At 41.9% G+C, this 20,036-nt stretch overlaps 1 protein-coding gene and 1 non-coding gene across 2 annotated transcripts in view; both read left to right on the plus strand.

Annotated features, from left to right (window-relative positions):
• Positions 1-20,036, plus strand: part of TXLNG (taxilin gamma) — a 50,286-nt gene that overhangs the window by 18,947 nt on the left and 11,303 nt on the right. Inside the window, exons 2-6 of the mRNA XM_012532956.3 lie at positions 5,664-5,967; positions 8,511-8,602; positions 14,475-14,645; positions 16,277-16,471; positions 18,637-18,756. Coding sequence (XP_012388410.2) covers positions 5,664-5,967; positions 8,511-8,602; positions 14,475-14,645; positions 16,277-16,471; positions 18,637-18,756 — 882 coding nt within the window. The remainder of the gene's footprint in view (positions 1-5,663; positions 5,968-8,510; positions 8,603-14,474; positions 14,646-16,276; positions 16,472-18,636; positions 18,757-20,036) is intronic.
• Positions 2,123-2,195, plus strand: TRNAE-UUC (transfer RNA glutamic acid (anticodon UUC)). The gene has a single exon. It is a non-coding gene; the product is annotated as a tRNA-Glu (tRNA).

Genomic DNA, 20,036 nt, shown 5'->3' on the forward strand with positions numbered 1-20,036 from the left:
AGGTGAATAAATATACTGTGAGTTTTCTCCGAAATTGAGAGAATGAAGGACAGTCTTAAGAGAAAATATTTGCAAATCATACCTCTGATAAAGGACTTGTATCCAGTGTCTATAAAGAACTCTTACAACTCAATAATAAAATAACAAATAACCCAAATGTAAAAATGGGCAAAGGATCTGGATAAACATCTCTCCAGAGGAAGTATACAAATGGTCAATAAGCACATGAAAATGTTCTCAGCATCACTGGTCATTAAGTTAGATACCTTCACACCAACTATGATGGCTATAATGAAAAGGACAGACAATAACAAGTGTTGATGAAGATGTGGAGAAATTGGAACCCTCACCCACTGCTGGTGAGAATGTAAAATGGTGCAATCGATTAGAAAAAGTGTGGCAGGTTCTCAAAGGGTTATACATAAAGTGACCATATGACCCAGCAGTTCCACTCCTAGGTATGTACCCTGGAGAAATGTAAACAGATGTCCCCACGAAGATTTGTACATTTATGTTCATAGCAAAATTATTTATAATAGCCAAAGTTGAAAATAATCATAATAGCCAAAATTGAAAATAATCTAAATGTCCATCTACTGATGAATGGATAAACAAAATATGGTCTGTCCATACAGTGGAATATTATTTGGTAATAAAAAGAAATTAAGTACTGATACATGCTACCATGTGGAGGAACCTTGAAATCATTATGCTGTGTGAAAGAAGCTAGACACAAAAGGTCACATGTTGTATGATTCCATTTATATGAAATGTGCAGGATAACCACATCTAGAGAGACAGAAAGCACATTAATTGCCTAGGGCTGGGAGTTTTCGGCGGATTAGGGGTTTATAGCTGAAAAGGGTACTGAGTTTCATTTTGAGGTGACCAAAGTATTCTAAAATAGATTGTGGTGATCGTTGCACAACTTTGTGAATACACTAAAAACTAGTGAATTGGATGGTATGTGAATTATATCTCAATAAAGGTGTTATGAAAAATCACTAATTGAACTGGGAAACTAGAAATAACCAATTCCAATCCTCAGGTAGGCTTCTCAATAAAATTGATCTTAGGAGAGGCCTTGGGTTTTCTTGGTGAAAATTATTTATGTTCCTGCTTCTTCCAACAAATTGCTTGCTCATTATATTTTTGATATTGCTTGACACCATGTTTTCTGGTATTTTGTGAGTTTTATTATCATTATGCTTCTGAGAAATTCTGTCTTAGAGATAAGCAATCTTCCATTTTAATTTTCTTTTAACAGACTTTCATCAGTGTTTAAAGCCAGCATTGTGGTTTTGTAGCCCTATTCTTAATATTGGGCTAATGGTTTTCAGGGAATCGGTTTAAAAATTATTTTTTAAAAATTGGGGGGACTTCCCTGGTGGCGCAGTGGTTAAGAATCCGTCTGCCAATGCAGGGGACACGGGTTCGAGCCCTGGTCCGGGAAGATTCCACATGCTGCAGAGCACCTAAGCCCGTGTGCCACAACTACCGAGCCTGCGCTCTAGAGCCCACGAGCCACAACTACTGAAGCCCACGCGCCTAGAGCCTGTGCTCCGCAACAAGAGAAGCCACCGCAATGAGAAGCTCACACACCGCAACGAAGAGTAGCCCCTGCTCACCACAACTAGAGAATGCCCACACACAGCAGCAAAGACCCAACGCAGTCAAAAATAAAAATTAATTAATTAATTTTTTAAAAGTTGGGGAAGATGGTATTAATAGCACTGGGTTGGGGTTTTTTTTTTTTGCGGTACGCAGGCCTCTCACTGTTGTGGCCTCTCCTGCTGCGGAGCACAGGCTCCGGATGCGCAGGCTCAGCGGCCGTGGCTCACGGGCCCAGCCGCTCCGCGGCATGTGGGATCCTCCCGGACCGGGACACGAACCCGTGTCCCCTGCATCGGCAGGCAGACTCTCAACCACTGCGCCACCAGGGAAGCCCTAGGTTGGTTTTTTTTTTTTTCTTCTTCTCAGTATTGCTTTTGCATAAAGGATCTCTGTTAACATTATCCATCTGCCCAACGAGTATATGACAGTTTAATATTTGGTATAAAATAGAGGTGGGACTAGTAGTTCTGTGTATAATGTAGCATTAAAATGATCACTTGGCAGGAATTCCCTGGTGGTCCAGTGGTTAGGACTCTGCACTTTCACTGCCGAGGGCCCAGGTTCAGTCCCTGGTCAGGGAACTAAGATTCTGTAAGCCGCATGGCACAGCCAAAAAAAAAAAAAAGATCACTTTGCATTTGGCTTGATATTAATACTTCTGTATGTTATTTGGGCCTATCAAGGACTTTAAGAAGTTTCTGCAGTAATGAAATTTAACAAAAGACATTTCCTAAATCCTTGGTAATTTTTTGTAGACCTAATATCTCTGGATTACATTTGAGAAATACTGCTTTATGGACTGCATTACGTATGGAAGAGAATTTTTTGGAAAGAATTTGAGTGTAGCATCAAACCATAACTCTAAAAAACGCATTTCTCCTTAATGCATTAATTTTTTTAAGAAAAAGTGTAACAGGCACATTTTTTAAAAAGTAGTATCAGAAAAGAATGCATCTCTAATCTCTCTCCCCAGAGGAAAATATTTCTGTTTTGGTTCTTCATGATGCTGGAATAATATATAAATTGCAACTTTTAAAATAAACCTTACTGAAGTAAAACATACATTCAGAAAAGTATCCAAATCATAAAGGTTTAGGCTTAATGAATTTTCACAAAGTGAACATCTACGTTACCCCACCTAGATCAAGAAACAGACTATTACCGAGCACCCCAGAGGCCCCACCCCCAGCGGTGAACACAATCTTGATTTCTGGCACCATTGATTAGTTTTGCTTGTTTCTGAACTTTATATGTAAATGGTTTCCTGTAGTATGTTTTCTTCTGGCACCTTCCTCACAAAATTCTATGAGACTCATCCCTGTTGCTGCATGTAGCAGTACTTCGTTCTCACTGCTGGATGGTATGAACACACCACAATGCATCCATTCTTCTGTTGATAGAAATTTGGGTTGATTTCATTCGGGGGCAATTACAAATAGTGTGGTTTTAAACATTCTTGGCCTTTGGCTGCACATCTGTACATACTAGGGTAAAATCCTAGGGGTAGAATTAACTGGATTGGAAGGTAGCCATATTGCAAAAGGTTTTAAAAGTGGCTGCACCAGTTTGTTCTTGCAAAAGCACAGTACTTGATTTATCAACGTTGGACTATAAAAGATGCGGATTTAGTTCCCTTAACCTCTCCATCCTCTGCTACTTTGATACTTTAAATTATCTTCATTTCTTCAGCTGGATACTATTGTAACTTGAAAAAATAAATCTCTCTTTTCCTATTAACTTTGTAGAGTAGCTTTTGTCCACTTGTAATAAGAGAAAGGTATTAGCCACCTCCCCATCAGTTATGTTATTCAAAAAAGGAAGAGGCCCTCTTTCACGCAGAGAGGAAATACACAGAATTTAAGTTTGTGCCCCATCATATGACCAAGTAGTGTCAACCAGGGGAGAAACACACACCACCCCATAAGTAAATGGGTTAACATTATGATAGAAGAGAGGAGAAGTTTAAAGTACTGATGGAGAATAAAATACTAGAATGAAGCTGTCTGTCCCATGCCTGCTGTCTGTATTTGTTAGGGCAGGGGTAGCTGTTTAAAACCTAATTCTCACAATGTCTGTGGCTTTATAAGAGAGAAAGGTATTCTCTTTCTCATCTGATAGCCCAGTGTGGGTGTTCTTAGTAAGACAGATGGCTTTCCTTGTATAGGTATGTGAGCTTTAGGGGTGCAGGCTGCTTTCATCCTGTGGCTCTGCCATCTCTTGGGGTCTTGGAGACCTCTGTGTCCAGCCAGAATGGGAAAGAGATGGAGGAGAAAGAATGTGTGCTTCTAAAAAAAGTTTTGTTGCAGAAGGAAAAGTCATTCCTTGGGCTCACATTTTATTGGTGGCAACTTTGCATGGGAGTCCCGGCCAGATGACAGGGGCTGGGAAGTGTCGGCCGGTCTGAGCACTTGGCCACCAGTCCCAGCTCCACAGGATTGTGGAGGAGCCTGGGTTTCTGCTGGACAGCCAGTGAGCCATCTCTGCTGTACTGTGTCCTAGAGGCTAAGACCAGAATAATTAACATTCGTTAACTTGGGATAATTTCATGTCTTTTAAGATGCTAATTATTTTAAGTGGTGAATTTTTATAAGGAAATATGTTTATTTTTTATTGGCTAGGGCACTAACACAACTTGATACTTTTTTTTTTGAAACAAGTTTAGATGTACAACTAAATGGCATTTCTTGCTTCCTTTGGTACCACTGAGTTCTGTGATTTGTTTTAACTTTAATTTTCTTTCTTTTTTTAATTTTTATTTTTATTGGAGTATAGTTGATTTACAATGTTGTGTTAGTTTCAGGTGTACAGCAAAGTGAATCAGTTACACATACACATATATCCACTGTTTTTTAGGTTCTTTTCCCATATAGGCCATTACAGAGTATTGAGTAGAGTTCCCTGTGCTATACAGTAGGTCCTTATTAGTTATCTATTTTGATATATAGTAGTGTGTATCTGTCAATCCCAACCTCCCAGTTTATCCTTCCCCCCCTTTCCCCCATGGTAACTGTAAGTTTTCTACATCTGTGAGTCTATTTCTGTTTTGTAAATAAGTTCATTTATACCATTTAAAAAATTTATTTATTTATTTATTTTTTTGTGGTATGCGGGCCTCTCACTGTTGTGGCCTCTCCCGTTGCAGAGCACAGGCTCCGGACGCGCAGGCTCAGCGGCCATGGCTCGCGGGCCCAGCCGCTCCGCGGCATGTGGGATCCTCCCAAACCGGGGCACGAACCCGTGTCCCCTGCATCGGCAGGCGGACTCTCAACCACTGCGCCACCAGGGAAGCCCTGTACCATTTTTTTAGATTCTACATATAAACGATATCATATGATATTTGTCTTTCTCTTTCTGACTTACTTTACTCAGTATGATAATCTCTTGGTCCATCTGTGTTGCTGCAAATGGCATTTCATGCTTTTTTATGGCTGAGTAGTATTCCATTGTATATATGTAGCATATCTGCTTTTATCCATTCCTCTGTTGATGGACATTTAGGTTGCTTCCATGTCCTGGCTATTGTCAGTAGTGCTGCAGTGCATGTATCTTTTTGAATTATGGTATTCTCAGGGTATATGCCCAGTAGTGGGATTGCTGGATCATATGGTAATTCTATTTTTAGTTTTTTAAGGGACCTCCGTACTGTTCTCCATATTGGCTGTATCAATTTACATTCCCACCAACAGTGCAAGAGGGTTCCCTTTTCTCCACACCCTCTCCAGCATTTATTGTTTGTAGATTTTTTGATGATGGCCATTCTGACTGGTGTGAGGTAATACCTCATTGTAGTTTTGATTTGCATTTCTCTGATAATTAGTGATATTAAGCATCTTTCCGTGTGTTTTTTGGCCATCTTAACTTTAATTTTCTTATTTACAGTGAGGTCACCTTTCAGCGAAACTTAGAAATTACCATGTTTACATCGGTTTTACAAACGAGTAAGAAAGGAAAAAGCTGTCAACCTGTGGTGTGTGATGGATTGTAAACATTGATTACATTTAATTTAACCCCCCTTCCCATCTTTTTTTCTCCTCTCCCCTTCCCTCTAGTTTGTGATTGGCACAATGGAAGAAGCTGGAATGTGCGGGCTAGGGGTGAAAACGGATATGTTGCATAACTCTCAGTCCAATGATATTCTTCAGCATCAAGGCTCACACTGTGGTGGCACAAGTAACAAGCATTCCTTGGAAGAGGATGCACACAGTGACTTTATCACGAAGGGCAGGAGTTTGGTGAGCCCAGAGTACTGCACACGAGAGTCAAGGGAGGAAATTCCTGGGCGAGAGGCTCGAACAGATCCTCCTGATGGTCAGCAAGATTCAGAGTGCGACAGGAACAAAGACAAAACCTTAGGTAACAACCTCAGCTTGGGGGTTGCATGTTTCACACGTTGCTCCTTTGAGTTGTATTGTCCGCAGCACAGGTGATGACGAACATGGCCAGCGTCGGGGGCAATGTTGCTCAGCTGACACATCTGTTGTTTTCAGTGGGGCAGGCAGCCTGTCTGCTGCAGTGACGTGCCGGGGGGCCCGAGACAGCAGAGGAGGAGGTTACTTCTCTCTCAGTAGTCAAGAATGGGCTTTCGTGAAAAAAATCTGGGGCCAATTTGACAGGAGTAGTCCCCACCCCCAGCTTCACCATGAGGCTTGCAGGATCTTAGTTCCCTGACCAGGGGTTGAACCCGCGCCCTTGGCAGTGAAAGCGCGGAGTCCTAACTACTGGATCACCAGGGAAGTCCCAGACGGAAGTAGTATTTGATTTGCCTTCTTTGCATCTTTAATGTAGTCTGACCAAAATTTACTGTGAAAACTGTGTATTTATTTGATCATTTTATTTTAAACCTAGTCACAAAACTTTAGAGACGATATAACGTTGGGTGAAGTTCAAGAAGTGGGTTAACACTGGTTTTCAAGGGTATGTTTTCTTCTGCTGTGTTTGAGATTCAGGATGAAGAATGCGGTACAGTAAATCTCATTAGGAAATCTGAATTCCCCTTTTATTTTAAGCTTACTGGTTGCCCCTACGTTTTTTATACTTATTCTACCTGAGATTAACAGTGTTTAAATTTGTTTGGTTTTCTATATGCTGAGTTGGAGTGATCCTTCGTATTATACCCATTTTCTGTTAACTTGGCAAACTTAAAATTATTTTTCATATTTCTATAAATTTTTAATTCCTTACGAACAAGACAAATTTCTTCAATATTAGCAGCCCCAGTTAAATGTGTAAAAGCAGAAGGAGTCTTAAAAAGTTACACATAATGTTACCATGCGACCCTGCAGTTCTACATCTAGTTATATTCCCAAGAGGGTTGAAAACGTGTCCACACAAAAACGTGTCCAGGAGTGCTCAAGGCGGCATTATTCATGATAGCTGTAAAGTCCAAACAACACAGTTACCCATCAGCTGATGAGTGGATAAACAAAATGTGGTCTGTCTGTACATGGAATATTATTCAGTGGTAGAAAGGAATGAAGCCTTCATACATTGTGGGTGAAGCTTTAAACTATTATGCTAAGTGAAAGAAACCAGACACAAAAGACCGCAAATTATATGATTCCACTTAATATGAAATGTCTAGAATTGGCAAATCCATGGAAACAGGAAGTAGAGTAGTGGCTGCCAGGGACCTGGAGGAGGGAGCCTCGGGAGTGACTGCTCATGGGCATGGGGTTTCTGAAATTAGACAGTGGTGATAGTTGTACGACTTAGTGATTATACTTAACTGTACACTTTAAAAGGGTGAATTTTATGGTATGTGAGTTGTATCTCAGAAAAAACCAGGTAGAGTGTGAGTTTAAAAATCTTCATAAAAATTGCAAGTTACCTTACTGTTATTTCTAATCATATTCAATAATCATATTTTGTCATCTCTCTTAAAATTCTTATTGGCCTTGGGCCAAACGAGAGAGGATTTGTTGCTAAAATTTTCTGTGGTTGGAAAAGGATTCTGTTTTGAAGTTAGCCTACTTGTTTTCCTCATAGCAATCTGAACACCATACACCAAAGTCAGAGTCATTTTCACTTTTATTTTTTTTTCTCGCCATGCTGCACAGCGTGCGGGATCTTAGTTCCCCAACCAGGGATTGAACCCGTGCCCCCTGCAGTGGAAGCACGGAGTCTTAACCACTGGACCACCAGGGAATTGCCATCACATATGTATTTTTAATGAAATACTCTTCATGAAGAGTGAACGTTTAAAAAAATAAAAATGGTACCTACCACCCAGCTGAAGAAATAAAACTTATCACTTATTTTAAAACACCATTTGTTCCATCCTGTCTCAGTCACCTGCTTCTCACTGCCAGAGTCCTTAAAATACTGTTCAGCTCTTTTTCCCAAGGGAAGTGCCATCTTGACATCCTTCTTCTTCTTTTTTTTACACTAAATTTGGTTAACACACAGAATCTGCTTACTAAGTCATCAGAAGTTATTTAAATTGCTCAAAGGCAAAGATCTGTGTCACCAGTGATAATGAGCGTCTTAGATAGGCGGAGAGTACCACCCGAAATTGCCTTTGAACTTCCTTCTATATTCGTACTTGGTTAGGAGGAAGCATATAAAAATATTCTGCCCTTTGTAACTTGCCCTTTGTCTTAACCTGAATATCAGTGGTTAAGCAAGGGAATTTTTAAGCCTTCAGCAAGAGTTCTTTTCACAAATAGCTCGCAGTGTTAGTGAGTGAAGAAATTTGGGGTGGAGATGGGGAGGAAGGGGTGCCTGCTGACCCAGATTTTAAAAATAGCTTTCTTAATTTAGCTAGTAAATCTCTTATTTCTAGTTATAGGCATAAATTATTTTACTCTGGATGTCAGAACATAGGAAGTGTTATTTAGAATTTACAGGTTGATCTCATTCTTCTTCTGGGACTTATTTCTTATCTTGTTAATCATCAGGAAAAGAAGTCTTATTATTGATGCAAGCCCTAAACACCCTTTCAACTCCAGAAGAAAAGCTGGCAGCTCTCTGTAAGAAATATGCCGATCTTGTGAGTATTAAATCAAGGGAGTGAGGTCCATATAAAGTATAGCAAAATGTGTATGTGCTTGATAAGCTTTTTAAAATATGATGTAGCTTTACATGTAAAATTATACTTTACTCCAGAATTGAAGAGGAGAATCTGATTTCCTGGGGCTTTTTGTTGCTTGTATGACTTCATTTTGTAAGGTGTTACATATATAGAGCATTATAATGCTAAAGATACAGCATAGGTTTTCTAAAACTCAGTCTTGTGTTGTGTTGCTTTAAATGCCAGTCAGTTGGAGTGTAGTGGTTCCTGTAGTTAACTTTTCCCAAGGGAATTCTAGAGATAAAGGCTCTAACCATTGTGACTGAAATTGTGAGTTAGGTGAAATAGTCTACTAAAACAATACTGTGTCTCAGGAAGTATTTATTTAGTATCTAATATGTGCCAGGCATTACTTTTTCCATCTTCCAAAGAAATTAACCTCATTTGTTCTGTGCCTGAGTTATTTCAAGTAGCATTAATTCTCTTTGTCAAATTATGAAAGCAGTCTCAATATGGAAACACTGCTGTCCTCTTTAAGTTGAAGAATGGGGAAGCCATTGAACCGTTTGAAATAAGGGTTGTGGGAAGCTTTTAGAACGAATGGTTCTAATATGCTAAGTTAATGTCTTTTGTGAAATACTTAGGTGAGTTTTCATGGACAATGTTTATGCGTTTTCGTCTGTTGTTAAAGCAGTTATTCCGTGTCGTAAATGCTACTTTTTGTCAGTGACCAGCTTTGGAAATGAATTATTACTCAATTACAGTTATATTTTCCTTCAGTTTACAAAGGGGTCCGTGAATACCCCCACTTAGCTGGCGTTCAGCAGTCTGGCACCTTCTGTTCAGAGCAGCAGGACACCCCGTGCATCAATGAAAATAGCCTAGAACAGTCAGAGATACAAAGATGGCAGAAAACACAAGGTCAGATTGTTGGCTTCAGGAAAGGAACACTTCCATTGGCTGTGGAAGACAGTCCCTCTTGGTTCCATCCACATGAAGAGAATCACGTGAGAAGTGGTAGAAAAAGAAGACAAAAACAAAAAAGGGAAAAGAAAAAAAATGGAGAAAAGAGTAAGAGAGAAAAAAGTAGTGTAGCAGGTTAGCTACTTGACCCAGTGTTGTTGGGACAACAGCAGACAGTCACACGTGGATTAGGAGAAGAAAGGGCAGATAGTGGCCTAGAGCAGCCCTTCTTAGACTCACACAGATGCTGGGACTTCTGTTGTTCAAAGGCACGTTGTGATTCACTGTGTCTGGGGCCTGAGAGTCTGCATTTTAACAAGTTGCCAGGTGAGGTTGATGATGATACTCTTACCCCTTGCATCACACTTTTTAAGCAGCAAGGGTCGAGGGCGTTTTGTTTGTGGCCTTTGTTTTGTGTGTGTGTGGGGGGGAGGGTATGGTTGATTCTTTTAAAGCACCAGTAATCATCGCTACATTCACTTTAGGATGTGACACGTTGAAGACTTGCTTAGTGAGCAACCTCTCTTTGATTTAGATTTGTGCTGAGCATATGAAGGACGAAACGTGTACTGTTTTCAGAAAATGTTATAAAGCTTTGTTTCTTGAAACAACACTCATTTCTTTTAAAAGGTAGAGCATATAGGTTATATAGCAGTGAGACTATCAAGGCAGTAGGCTTTTCCCGAGGATTATTCCGTAAAGTTCCCTTTTGCCATCACTGTTCTCTGTCCTTTTGGTGACAGCATCGTCTGACATCACTGGTGCTTGTGGCTCAGACAGGTAGGAAAGTCCTGTAGAGCAGCTGGAGGGGTGCCTGCGCTGTGATGGGGATTGTCCTCTGGGGAGATCTTGTGGCTGCCACGTTCACCAGATAACATGGGTTTATGAAATTGTCACATTTCACTTGCTAAGTGTGGATCCCATTAGGCCTGTAACATGGTCCTTAAGTACGTAGTGGTGCTGTTCTTTCCCATTCCTTAGTTTGTGTAGATTATTATAGTGTAATAATAAATCTTGATTTTCTGGTTGGGTAGGTGTATCTTCTCTTCATCAGAAGTATCTTGGCTGTTCTTGACTCTTTACTCTATAAAATTTTAGATTCAACTTATTAGTTCCATGGGAAGGAAACACCCCTTGGGGATTTTGAGGAGCATTTTATGGAATCTATAGTTGCATTCAGGGGAGAATTATACAATCCTTAAGAAATTAACGGAGCTTAAAAAGTGGATATCCTTATGGGGGAAAAAATGAATTTAGATCCTTGAACACCATATACAGTGATTAAGGACTTAAATGAAAATTTTAGGTATCATTTAGCTTTATTTAAATATATTAATAGGTGAATATTTTTCCAAACTTGAATTAAAAGAAGGATTTCTTATGACACAAAAAGCACTGCCAGAGAAAAGATTTCAGAAATTGGCTGTATTGAAATTAAGACTTTCTATTCATCAAACGACATTTTCAAAGAAAGTGAGAAGACACATTACAAACTGGGGAGAACATATTTCCAACAAATAATAACCAGTAGAAGATTCAATGTGAGGAATATCCAAGGAACACCTACAAACGAATACAAAAAGGACAGTTAGCCCAATGGAAAGCTGGGCAAGAGATGTGTAGGAGGCATTTCATGGAAGTGGAGAAACATCAAGATTCGAAGATATCTTAACATAAAGGTAAACATACAAGGGATGTTCGATCTTATGAATACAGGGAAATGCAAATCAAGACCATAGCAACATGCTATTTTATGTCCAGTGTAAGTGGCATAAAGGAAGAATTGTTATCGTATGAAGTTTTTGGAGAAGTGCATCTACATGATTTCTTATAAATTGCTGGTGTGAGAGTAAATGTGCCGGCCACTCTGGAAAACAGTGTTCCATTGTCATGTGCAACAGAACATTGATTGATTGATTGATTGATTGATTGCGGTACGCGGGCCTCTCACTGTTGTGGCCTCTCCCGTTGCGGAGCACAGGCTCCGGACGCGCAGGCCCAGTGGCCATGGCTCACGGGCCCAGCCGCTCCATGGCATGCGGGAACCTCCCGGACCGGGGCACGAACCCGTGTCCCCTGCACCGGCAGGCGGACTCTCAACCACTGCGCCACCAGGGAAGCCCGCAACAGAACATTTAGAAATCACTTCCCCACAACCCTAGTTCTAGGTTTGCACTCAGGATAAATTCTTGCATGGTGTATACCAGGAAGCCCATGTGTGAGAATATGCGAATTGTTGTGAGTACCTGGAAACAACTCAATTGCCTATTGACAAGAGACTGGGTCAACAAAGTGTGTTGTGTGCTGCGTATTTTTATTTTATTTTATAAAATATTTATTTATTTATTGGCTGCATCAAGTCTTAGTTGTGGCCTGTGGGATCTTTCCTTGCAGCACGTGGGCTCTCTAGTTGCGGCACATGGGCTCATTTTAGTTGTGGTGTGCAGGCTTAGTTGCCCCGCGGCATGTGGGATCTTAGTTCCCCGGCCAGGGATCGAACCCACGTCGCCTGCATTGGAAGGCAGATTCTTAACCACTGGACCACCAGGGAAGTCCCTGCATAGTTTTTATTTATTTATTTATTTTTTTATTTTTTTTGCGGTACGCGGGCTTCTCACTGTTGTGGCCTCTCCCGTTGCGGAGCACAGGCTCCGGACGTGCAGGCCCAGCGGCCATGGCACACGGGCCCAGCTGCTCCGTGGCACGTGGGATCTTCCCGGACCGGGGCACGAGCCCATGTCCCCTGCATCAGCAGGCGGACTCTCAACCACTGCGCCACCAGGGAAGTGCCCTGCGTAGTTTTTTTTTTTTTTTTGCAGTACGTGGGCCTCTCACTGTTGTGGCCTCTCCCGTTGTGGAGCACAGGCTCCGGACGCGCAGGCTCAGCGGCCATGGCTCACGGGCGTAGCCGCTCCGCGGCATGTGGGATCTTCCCGGACCGGGGCACAAACCCGTGTCCCCTGCATCAACAGGTGGACTCTCAACTACTGTGCCACCAGGGAAGCCCCTTGCATTGTTTTTAAAAAGTGAAATAGCATACAACCTGAGGGCCAAAGCCAGCAAGGCCTGTTTTTGTACTGACCACAAGCTAAGAATGGTTTTACTTAATTGTTGTTTAAAAGTGTTGTTTAAAAGACAGTGACGACACAACCGACATGTTATGGCCTGCAAAGCCTAAAATATTTCCTTTCTGGCCATTTACAGAGTAAGTTTGCTGGTCCCTGTTCTGTAGCTACATGCAAACAATCTGAATGAATCCTAGCAGTGTAATCTTCAGCTGTGCTGTCCAGAATGGTAGCCACTAGTCATTTGTGGCCATTTAATCTTGAATTCATTTATTTTAATTTTTAAAGATTTATTTACTTATTTATTTATGGCTGCGTTGGGTCTTAGCACGTGGGATCTTTGTTGCGGCATGCGGGCTCTTTTGTTGCGGCACCTGGGCTCTTCGTTGTAGTGTGCAGGCTTCTCTCTAGTTGTGGCGTACGGGTTTTCTCTTCTTTAGTTGTGGTGCGCAGGTTCCAGGGCACGAGGGCTCTGTAGTTGTGGCGCGTGGGCTCTGCAGTTTGCAGTACGTGGGCTCTAGCTGAGGCATGCGAGCTCAGTAGTTGTGTCGTGCGGGCTTAGTTGCCCCGTGGCATGTGGGATCTTAGTTCCCTGGCCAGGTATCGCACCCGAGTCCCCTGCACTGTAAGGCGGATTCCTTACCACTGGACCACCAGGGAAGTCCCTTGAGTTCATTTAAATTAAAGAAAATTTAAATTTTGGTTTCTCAGTTGCAGTAGCCACAATAAAGTCAGAACAACTAAAATCAAAACGATTTCTTGGGCTTCCGTGGTGGTGCAGTGGTTGAGAGTCCGCCTGCCGATGCAGGGGACACGGTTCGTGTCCCGGTCCGGGAAGATCCCACACGCCGTGGAGCAGCTGGGCCCGTGAGCCATGGCCGCTGAGCCTGCGTGTCCAGAGCCTGTGCTCCGCAGCGGGAGAGGCCACAGCAGTGAGAGGCCCGCGTACCGCAAAAATACAAAAACAAAAAAACGATTTCTTTTAGGACCACACACGGATGACATAAAATACAGAGGAGAGCAAAGGAGTAGTGACCCCAGGATTCAGGGTTGTGGTTACCTTGAATCTGGGGAGGGCGGGGGGAGTTCCAGCCCTCGGTGGAGTTACTGATAGGGTGTGCAGATCCTGCAGCCCACGGTCCTGAGTAAGGTTACTTTACGAGAGTATTTTACAAAAACAGAATTATTTTCTGGGGGGGGGGGGGAGGGATTTCCGTAAAGGTGTTTTTAATAGCTATAAGCATCTCGCCTGTAAGGATGTGTGGTATGTTTTGAGAGGCCACAAGGTGTCGCTCTTGCTCTTGAAATAGTGACTCAGCATCCTTTTCTTCTCCAGTTAACAGGTCAGTAAGGCTGCCATCTTATCTGTTAGTGTTGGTGTAACCTTGAAACAGACGCATTTGCTCCAGACCTACAGTTGCAGTGCGCCCCCCTCACTTGCAAAGAACTGAGTGCTGCTTATTGAGTTCTGATTTGGAGGATTGTTTCAATAAAGTAGCTTGAGTGTGTTTTTCAAGAAAGTAAAACTTTCTGGTGTCGATTCCTAAAAAGTCCAAAACGTCATTTTTTTTGGTTTTTAATAAATAAATAAAGAGATTAAGATTGTTTTTTTCCTACCCTAAATCATTTGCTTACTTTCCTATCATAATGGGAAAAGAGAAGGTTGGCAGGGCAGCATGGCATGAAACAGTTAAAATAAAATATTACACTACAATACTGTGGGTTTTTGGAAATGTATTCCTTAGTTCTTATTGTAATTCTTCCAGCCATAACTCAAAGGTTTTCGCTGTATTTCCTAAATGTAAAGTGCTTATTACTTTTAGCTGGAGGAGAGCAGGAACGTTCAGAAGCAAATGAAGATTCTGCAGAAGAAGCAAGCCCAGATCGTGAAAGAGAAAGTTCATTTGCAGAGTGAACACAGCAAGGCTATCTTGGCAAGAAGCAAACTCGAGTCTCTTTGCAGGGAACTTCAGCGTCACAATAAGACGTTAAAGGTGAGTTGGTTCCTTTTGTTTTTCTTTTTTAATTTTTTAAAATTTATTTTTAGCTGTGCTGGATCTTCATTGCTGTGCGCGGGCTTTCTCTAGTTGCGGCGAGCAGGGGCTACTCTTTGTTGCAGTGCATGGGCTTCTCTTGTTGTGGAGCACGGGCTCTAGGCGTGCGGGCTTCAGTAGTTGTGGCTTATGGCCTCAGTGGTTGTGGTTCAAGGACTCTAGAGCTCAGGCTCAGTAGTTGTGGCGCACGGGCTTAATTGCCCCGCGGCATGTGGGATCTTCCCGGACCAGGGCTCAAACACTCTCCCCTGCATTGGCAGGTGGATTCTTAATCACTGCAGCACCAGGGAAGTCTGGTTCTGTTTTCTGTTTTTCAGGAGGGTCTGGCTTAGCTTGATTTATAGTCTCTGTGTACCTATTTGAACTAAATCCGTGTCTCTCCTTGGAGACAGGGATGCCACCATTCTGTTTTGCTTGGCCTTGTGCTTCTTAACGCACCTCATACTTGCTCATACTTGCTCGTGGGGAATCTAGATGAGATTGATGTTTAGATCACAGCTTTCCCACTAGGAGCCATGGCTTAGGAAGCTCAAATTTGCAGTTTCCTGCTGAGCACTGAGGTCGTTCATTAGCACGTGTGAAAAGTGGACATGAAATGAGAAGCCGAGTAGGAGCAGACTTGAGGGAAGGGAAAGGCCCCACTGAGCTCCTCAAGCGCTGTTCGTTGGTTATATCACCGGCCACGCTTGTCCATCCCAGTTCCCCATTGCCAAGTACTTTTAGAAGAGCGCTTATTCCTCGGCTGATTAAAAGACAAAGCAGCGGGTATCCAAAAGTTAGTTGGTACCAACAGAGGAAGAAGGGAAGAAGGCAGAGACACAGGGGTGGGCCTGTCCTCATGTGCAGTTGTGGTGTGATTTTGACTGAGCCGCATTGCTCGTGAGACTCCCCCACCATGGCAGGCACCCAAGGCCCTAGAACATAGGAGCCCTCAGGAAATGGATCTTGACCTGATGTGGGAGCCGTTAGGTTTTCTTTGCTTTTGAATCCTTGGATTTCGGTGTTCACGAAACTGAGTGGTATTTTTTCCCCATAGCAAGTCCACACTTTGATTGGACTGGTAATGCTTTAGACACTAGACACCTAAAGGTCTCTTAGCACTTGGATCTGAGCAAGAGTTGGGACTAAGCTTTTAAGATGCAGATTCCTTTTGTCCCTTGCCATCTAGGGAGTAGAAGGTGCGACTCAGAAAGTGAAGGGCAGGAAGGGATCGCCCTCTTCCGGCTGATTTCAGATGCTGCCCTGCAGGACTAGCCAGGGGGGAGGGTATTTGGGAAGCCCGCGTGGAGGGGGCTAGCTGCCTGGCAAGACTCCTTCCTCGTCTCTCAGTGTGATCACAGAGCGCTTACTGTAGAGCAGGGCAGGCGGCGCCTCTCTGATTATCTACCTAGGAGAAGCTGCTTGCTTTCAAACGAGAGCCTTCCGGTCCTAAATAAAGGGAAGGAATTCTAGTTCAGAAGCACCACTTCAGGGCAGCAAGCAGTGAACCCACATGGCAGTAGTGTCTTTTGTGGGCGTCTGTGCCATCTTATAGGTCTGTACGATTAACAGAAATTGTTTTGGATAATAAGGAAGAAAATATGCAGCAGGCACGAGAGGAGGAAGAAAGACGGAAAGAGGCCACTGCACACTTCCAAATCACTTTGAATGAAATCCAGGCACAGCTGGAGCAACACGACATACACAACGCCAAGCTCCGCCAGGAGAACGTCGAGCTGGGCGAAAAGCTGAAGAAGCTCATCGAGCAGTACGCACTGAGGGAGGAGGTAGGGCAGCTGGTGTGTCCCCTCACTACGAACCAAAAGCATTCACTAAAGCTCTTCCTTCAGGGTGTTTTAGAACCTTCTTCCTCCAGGGTGTTTTAGAACCGTTGTGTATGCATGGTGGAAGTCTGGCCTTCCCTCGCAGGACTCGTGGGGACCATACTCGATGGCCCGGAAGTCAGTGGATTTGGGTGCGTGAGGCGATTTCTTGGAGACAGTGTTAAGCACTACTCGTCTTCCATGTGATTCTGGAAGATTGTAATTTTAGCATAGATTTTCCCCTTGTCTAGACTAAAAGTGAGTAAATACCTGGCCCCAAACTACACTGTATTTTAGACGTCTATGATAATCTGTATGGTCTATACTATCATTCCATTATGCCTGTGTTTCAGATATTTTTTTTTAGTGGAGGTTTTATAGTATTTGGGAGAAAAAACGAACCTATTTCTAAACCCTTATACACCCAATTGAAGTAAAAAGTTTACTGGAAGGGTCTGTGGCACCTCATCTTGGTCACTGGCCTCCAACTAAGACTTAGTTCTACAAGCCAGTTGGGAAGTCTGGGCGTGGTGTCTAGATTAAATGCAAGTAGGCGATCATGTGCTTTTTTAAAGTTCCTCCCTTTTAGAGGTCAGATGGGCAGGAACAAAGGGTTAGGTTCTTTAAATGACACATTCCCTGCCTTTTAAGTTAGTAAAATGTTCTCTTATGTGTGTTGTATCCCTTATAGAGGTAGATTAAAATAGCTGATTTAAAAAAAAAAAAGATTGTGGCATCTCTGTGGGTTATTTTATCCAGTTTTCAAGGCAAACTTTATATTAATTTAGTTTTCCATATAGCCCTTTAAAAACTGTTAGTTTTTTTAAAGATTTTCTTTTTATCACTCTCGATGCTTTTTGCTTACCTTTTTCCCCCTTATTATTATGGAAAATTATAAACGAAGAAAGTAGAGACTGTATCACCTGGTTTTAGCAAATGAAACCACAGTTTCAACTATATTCCCATCACTTTCCCCTGGGTTATTTTGAAGCAAATCCAAGGTATCAGTCCATTCATATATATTTGAGGGTGTACCTCACAAAGACTAAGGATTCATTTTTAGATGTGACCACAATACCATTTTCATACCTGAAAAATTAGCAGTAATTATTTAATATTAAAATCTAGTCATCGTTTACATTTTTCCGATTGTCTCCCCGTTTTTTTTAAAAAAAGAAAAAACCTATTTGAATCATCCAGATAAAGCCCGTCTGCTTCACTGGCTGACGTGTGTCAAGTCTCTAACATAAACATTTCCTTTTCTCTCTTTTATATTCTTACAGTGTGTTTGTTGAAGAAACTTTTTTTGTCCTAGAGAATAAATTTTCTATTAGATTATAAAGCCCTCACTTTTCTTAAAATTATTGTTTTAGTTTTGTAGTTTAATATGACAGTCTGCCACATTATAGATGTAGAAAATTTGAAAGCTATGTATGTTGAAATCACATTACCTGTGAGCCTTATTCAGTTTGAGTATTATTGAATGTTCCTTCCTTGGTCAGGGAGGGATGTTCTGATGACTTTATTGTACATAAACAACCACTTAATAATTTCACTTGGAAATCATAATGACCTTTTATCAAATTTATCTGATAAGTGCCAGGCACCGAGCACCTTACATAGTATAGCCATTGCGTTGGCCTTTACAGTGCTGCAGTGTGGGTGTGGCTGCCCCCCACAGGTGAGGGGACTGACGTTCAGCAAGGGGGAGAATTCGACTGGGGCCATTCCTCCCATCACAGCATGCTGCCTCCAATTGAGAGATTTGGGAAAATTTAATGGGGAGAAAAAAATATCCAGTAATTATGTGTATGATGTATTATGGGTTTAACAGTTTGATCTCCGTAGCCGTCTTTTTCTTGATACAATTTGAGCTTCATTTTCACCTTACGGCAGAAATAGTATGAGGCCGGCTGCTGAGGTGCTGCTGGGCCATCTCCGGAGGGAGGGATGCCGACACAGGCTTCTGCCAGCACAGCATGCAGACAGGCACCTTGCTGGTATTAGCCCCGGTGGTATTAGCAGGAAAAGCAGCCTCATGAGTGAGGTCTTGTAACTTGTGTCGTGTTTCCTCGTCATCCTGTCCCTTATTTCATTAAGTGACGGAAGAAATTTTACGTTCCCCGCAGCACATTGATAAAGTATTCAAACACAAGGAACTGCAGCAGCAGCTTGTGGACGCCAAACTGCAGCAGACGACACAGCTGATAAAAGAAGCTGATGAGAAGCATCAAAGAGAGAGAGAGTTTGTAAGTTTGCAATTTCTTAAAAAAAGAAATGATTGCCAAAATTGTAACCAAAGCCATTTAAAACATTTAAACTTATTCTACATTTAAATTAGCACTGGGTTGTGCTAATTGTTTTTTTCTCTAGATTGTGAAGGGCATGTGTGTGTTAGAAAACATTAGCTTTTTCTTTCTATTTAACTTTATATACAGAAGATACACTGGAGAGATTAGACCAAGTTACTGCAAAGACCTGCACTGATAGGACTTTTCTGTGCTTAGAATATTTATTTCACTTTTTAGATAATGGCCACCAAGTTTAAGAATTATAGCAGTATTTAACACATTAAATTTGGGGATTCGATTTAATAGCAAGCTTACCAAACATGGGTGTCCTTCATACTGTTACAGTTTATTTCAAACAAGTAACTTGAAACTAGGGAAACTTATTTGTTTACTCTGGTATAATTTTCTGAAAAACTTTAACAGAATTCTCTACATCCTAATCACTCAGCATTATTCTCAGAATGTGTGCTCAGATTATATGGCCTGTCAGTAATTGTGAATACAGTGGAATGTCATTGGGTTTGTATATTTAACACATGCAAATTTAACTTTACCTGCTTAACCAAAAAAAAAAAAAAAAGTCAGAAGTGGTTATGATAATGAGGACGGTCCCATCCAGATTTCACTTAAGTAACCTAGGCCCTGAGGCGAGCCAGGTCTGAAGACTCGGGTCCTGAGTGGCCCTCATGATGTGAACATGTCACTATGAGTGTGAGTCTAGGGTTAAGAGAGAGACATTTTTCATACACCGTGGTCGTTCCATGTGAACTGACAGCGCCGTCCCATGCATAACTGAAGAGACAGTTGTCATTTCCCAAGTTAGAATAGAAATATGATACACATATTTAAATAAATACATACGATACATCTATTTCTGGTTGGTTTTAAGGACTTTTCAAAACCTACTGGACTAAGTGTGACATTTTACTTCAGGGACTGAATTTCACAGCTGCCTACTATGCAATTTCACTACATAATTTTCTTAAACTCAAGTATATAAATTAAAGCTCCCATCCCATCACCACCCCTACCCCCACCCCCAGCTTTAAAAAAAATGTGATCAGAAACCAGGTTCCTGATTTCATTGTTTTGCTCCATACAGTGCCTCATCTTGCCTCTCATGGAGCAGAGGGGCTTTCTAATTTTTTTTTCTTTTTTGGCCACACCACATAGCATGCGGGATCTTAGTTCCCTGACCAGGGATCGAACCTGTGCCCCCTGCAGTGGAAGCGCAGTCT

Source organism: Orcinus orca, chromosome X (assembly GCF_937001465.1).
Source record: "Orcinus orca chromosome X, mOrcOrc1.1, whole genome shotgun sequence".
Classification (NCBI taxonomy): Eukaryota; Metazoa; Chordata; class Mammalia; order Artiodactyla; family Delphinidae; genus Orcinus; species Orcinus orca.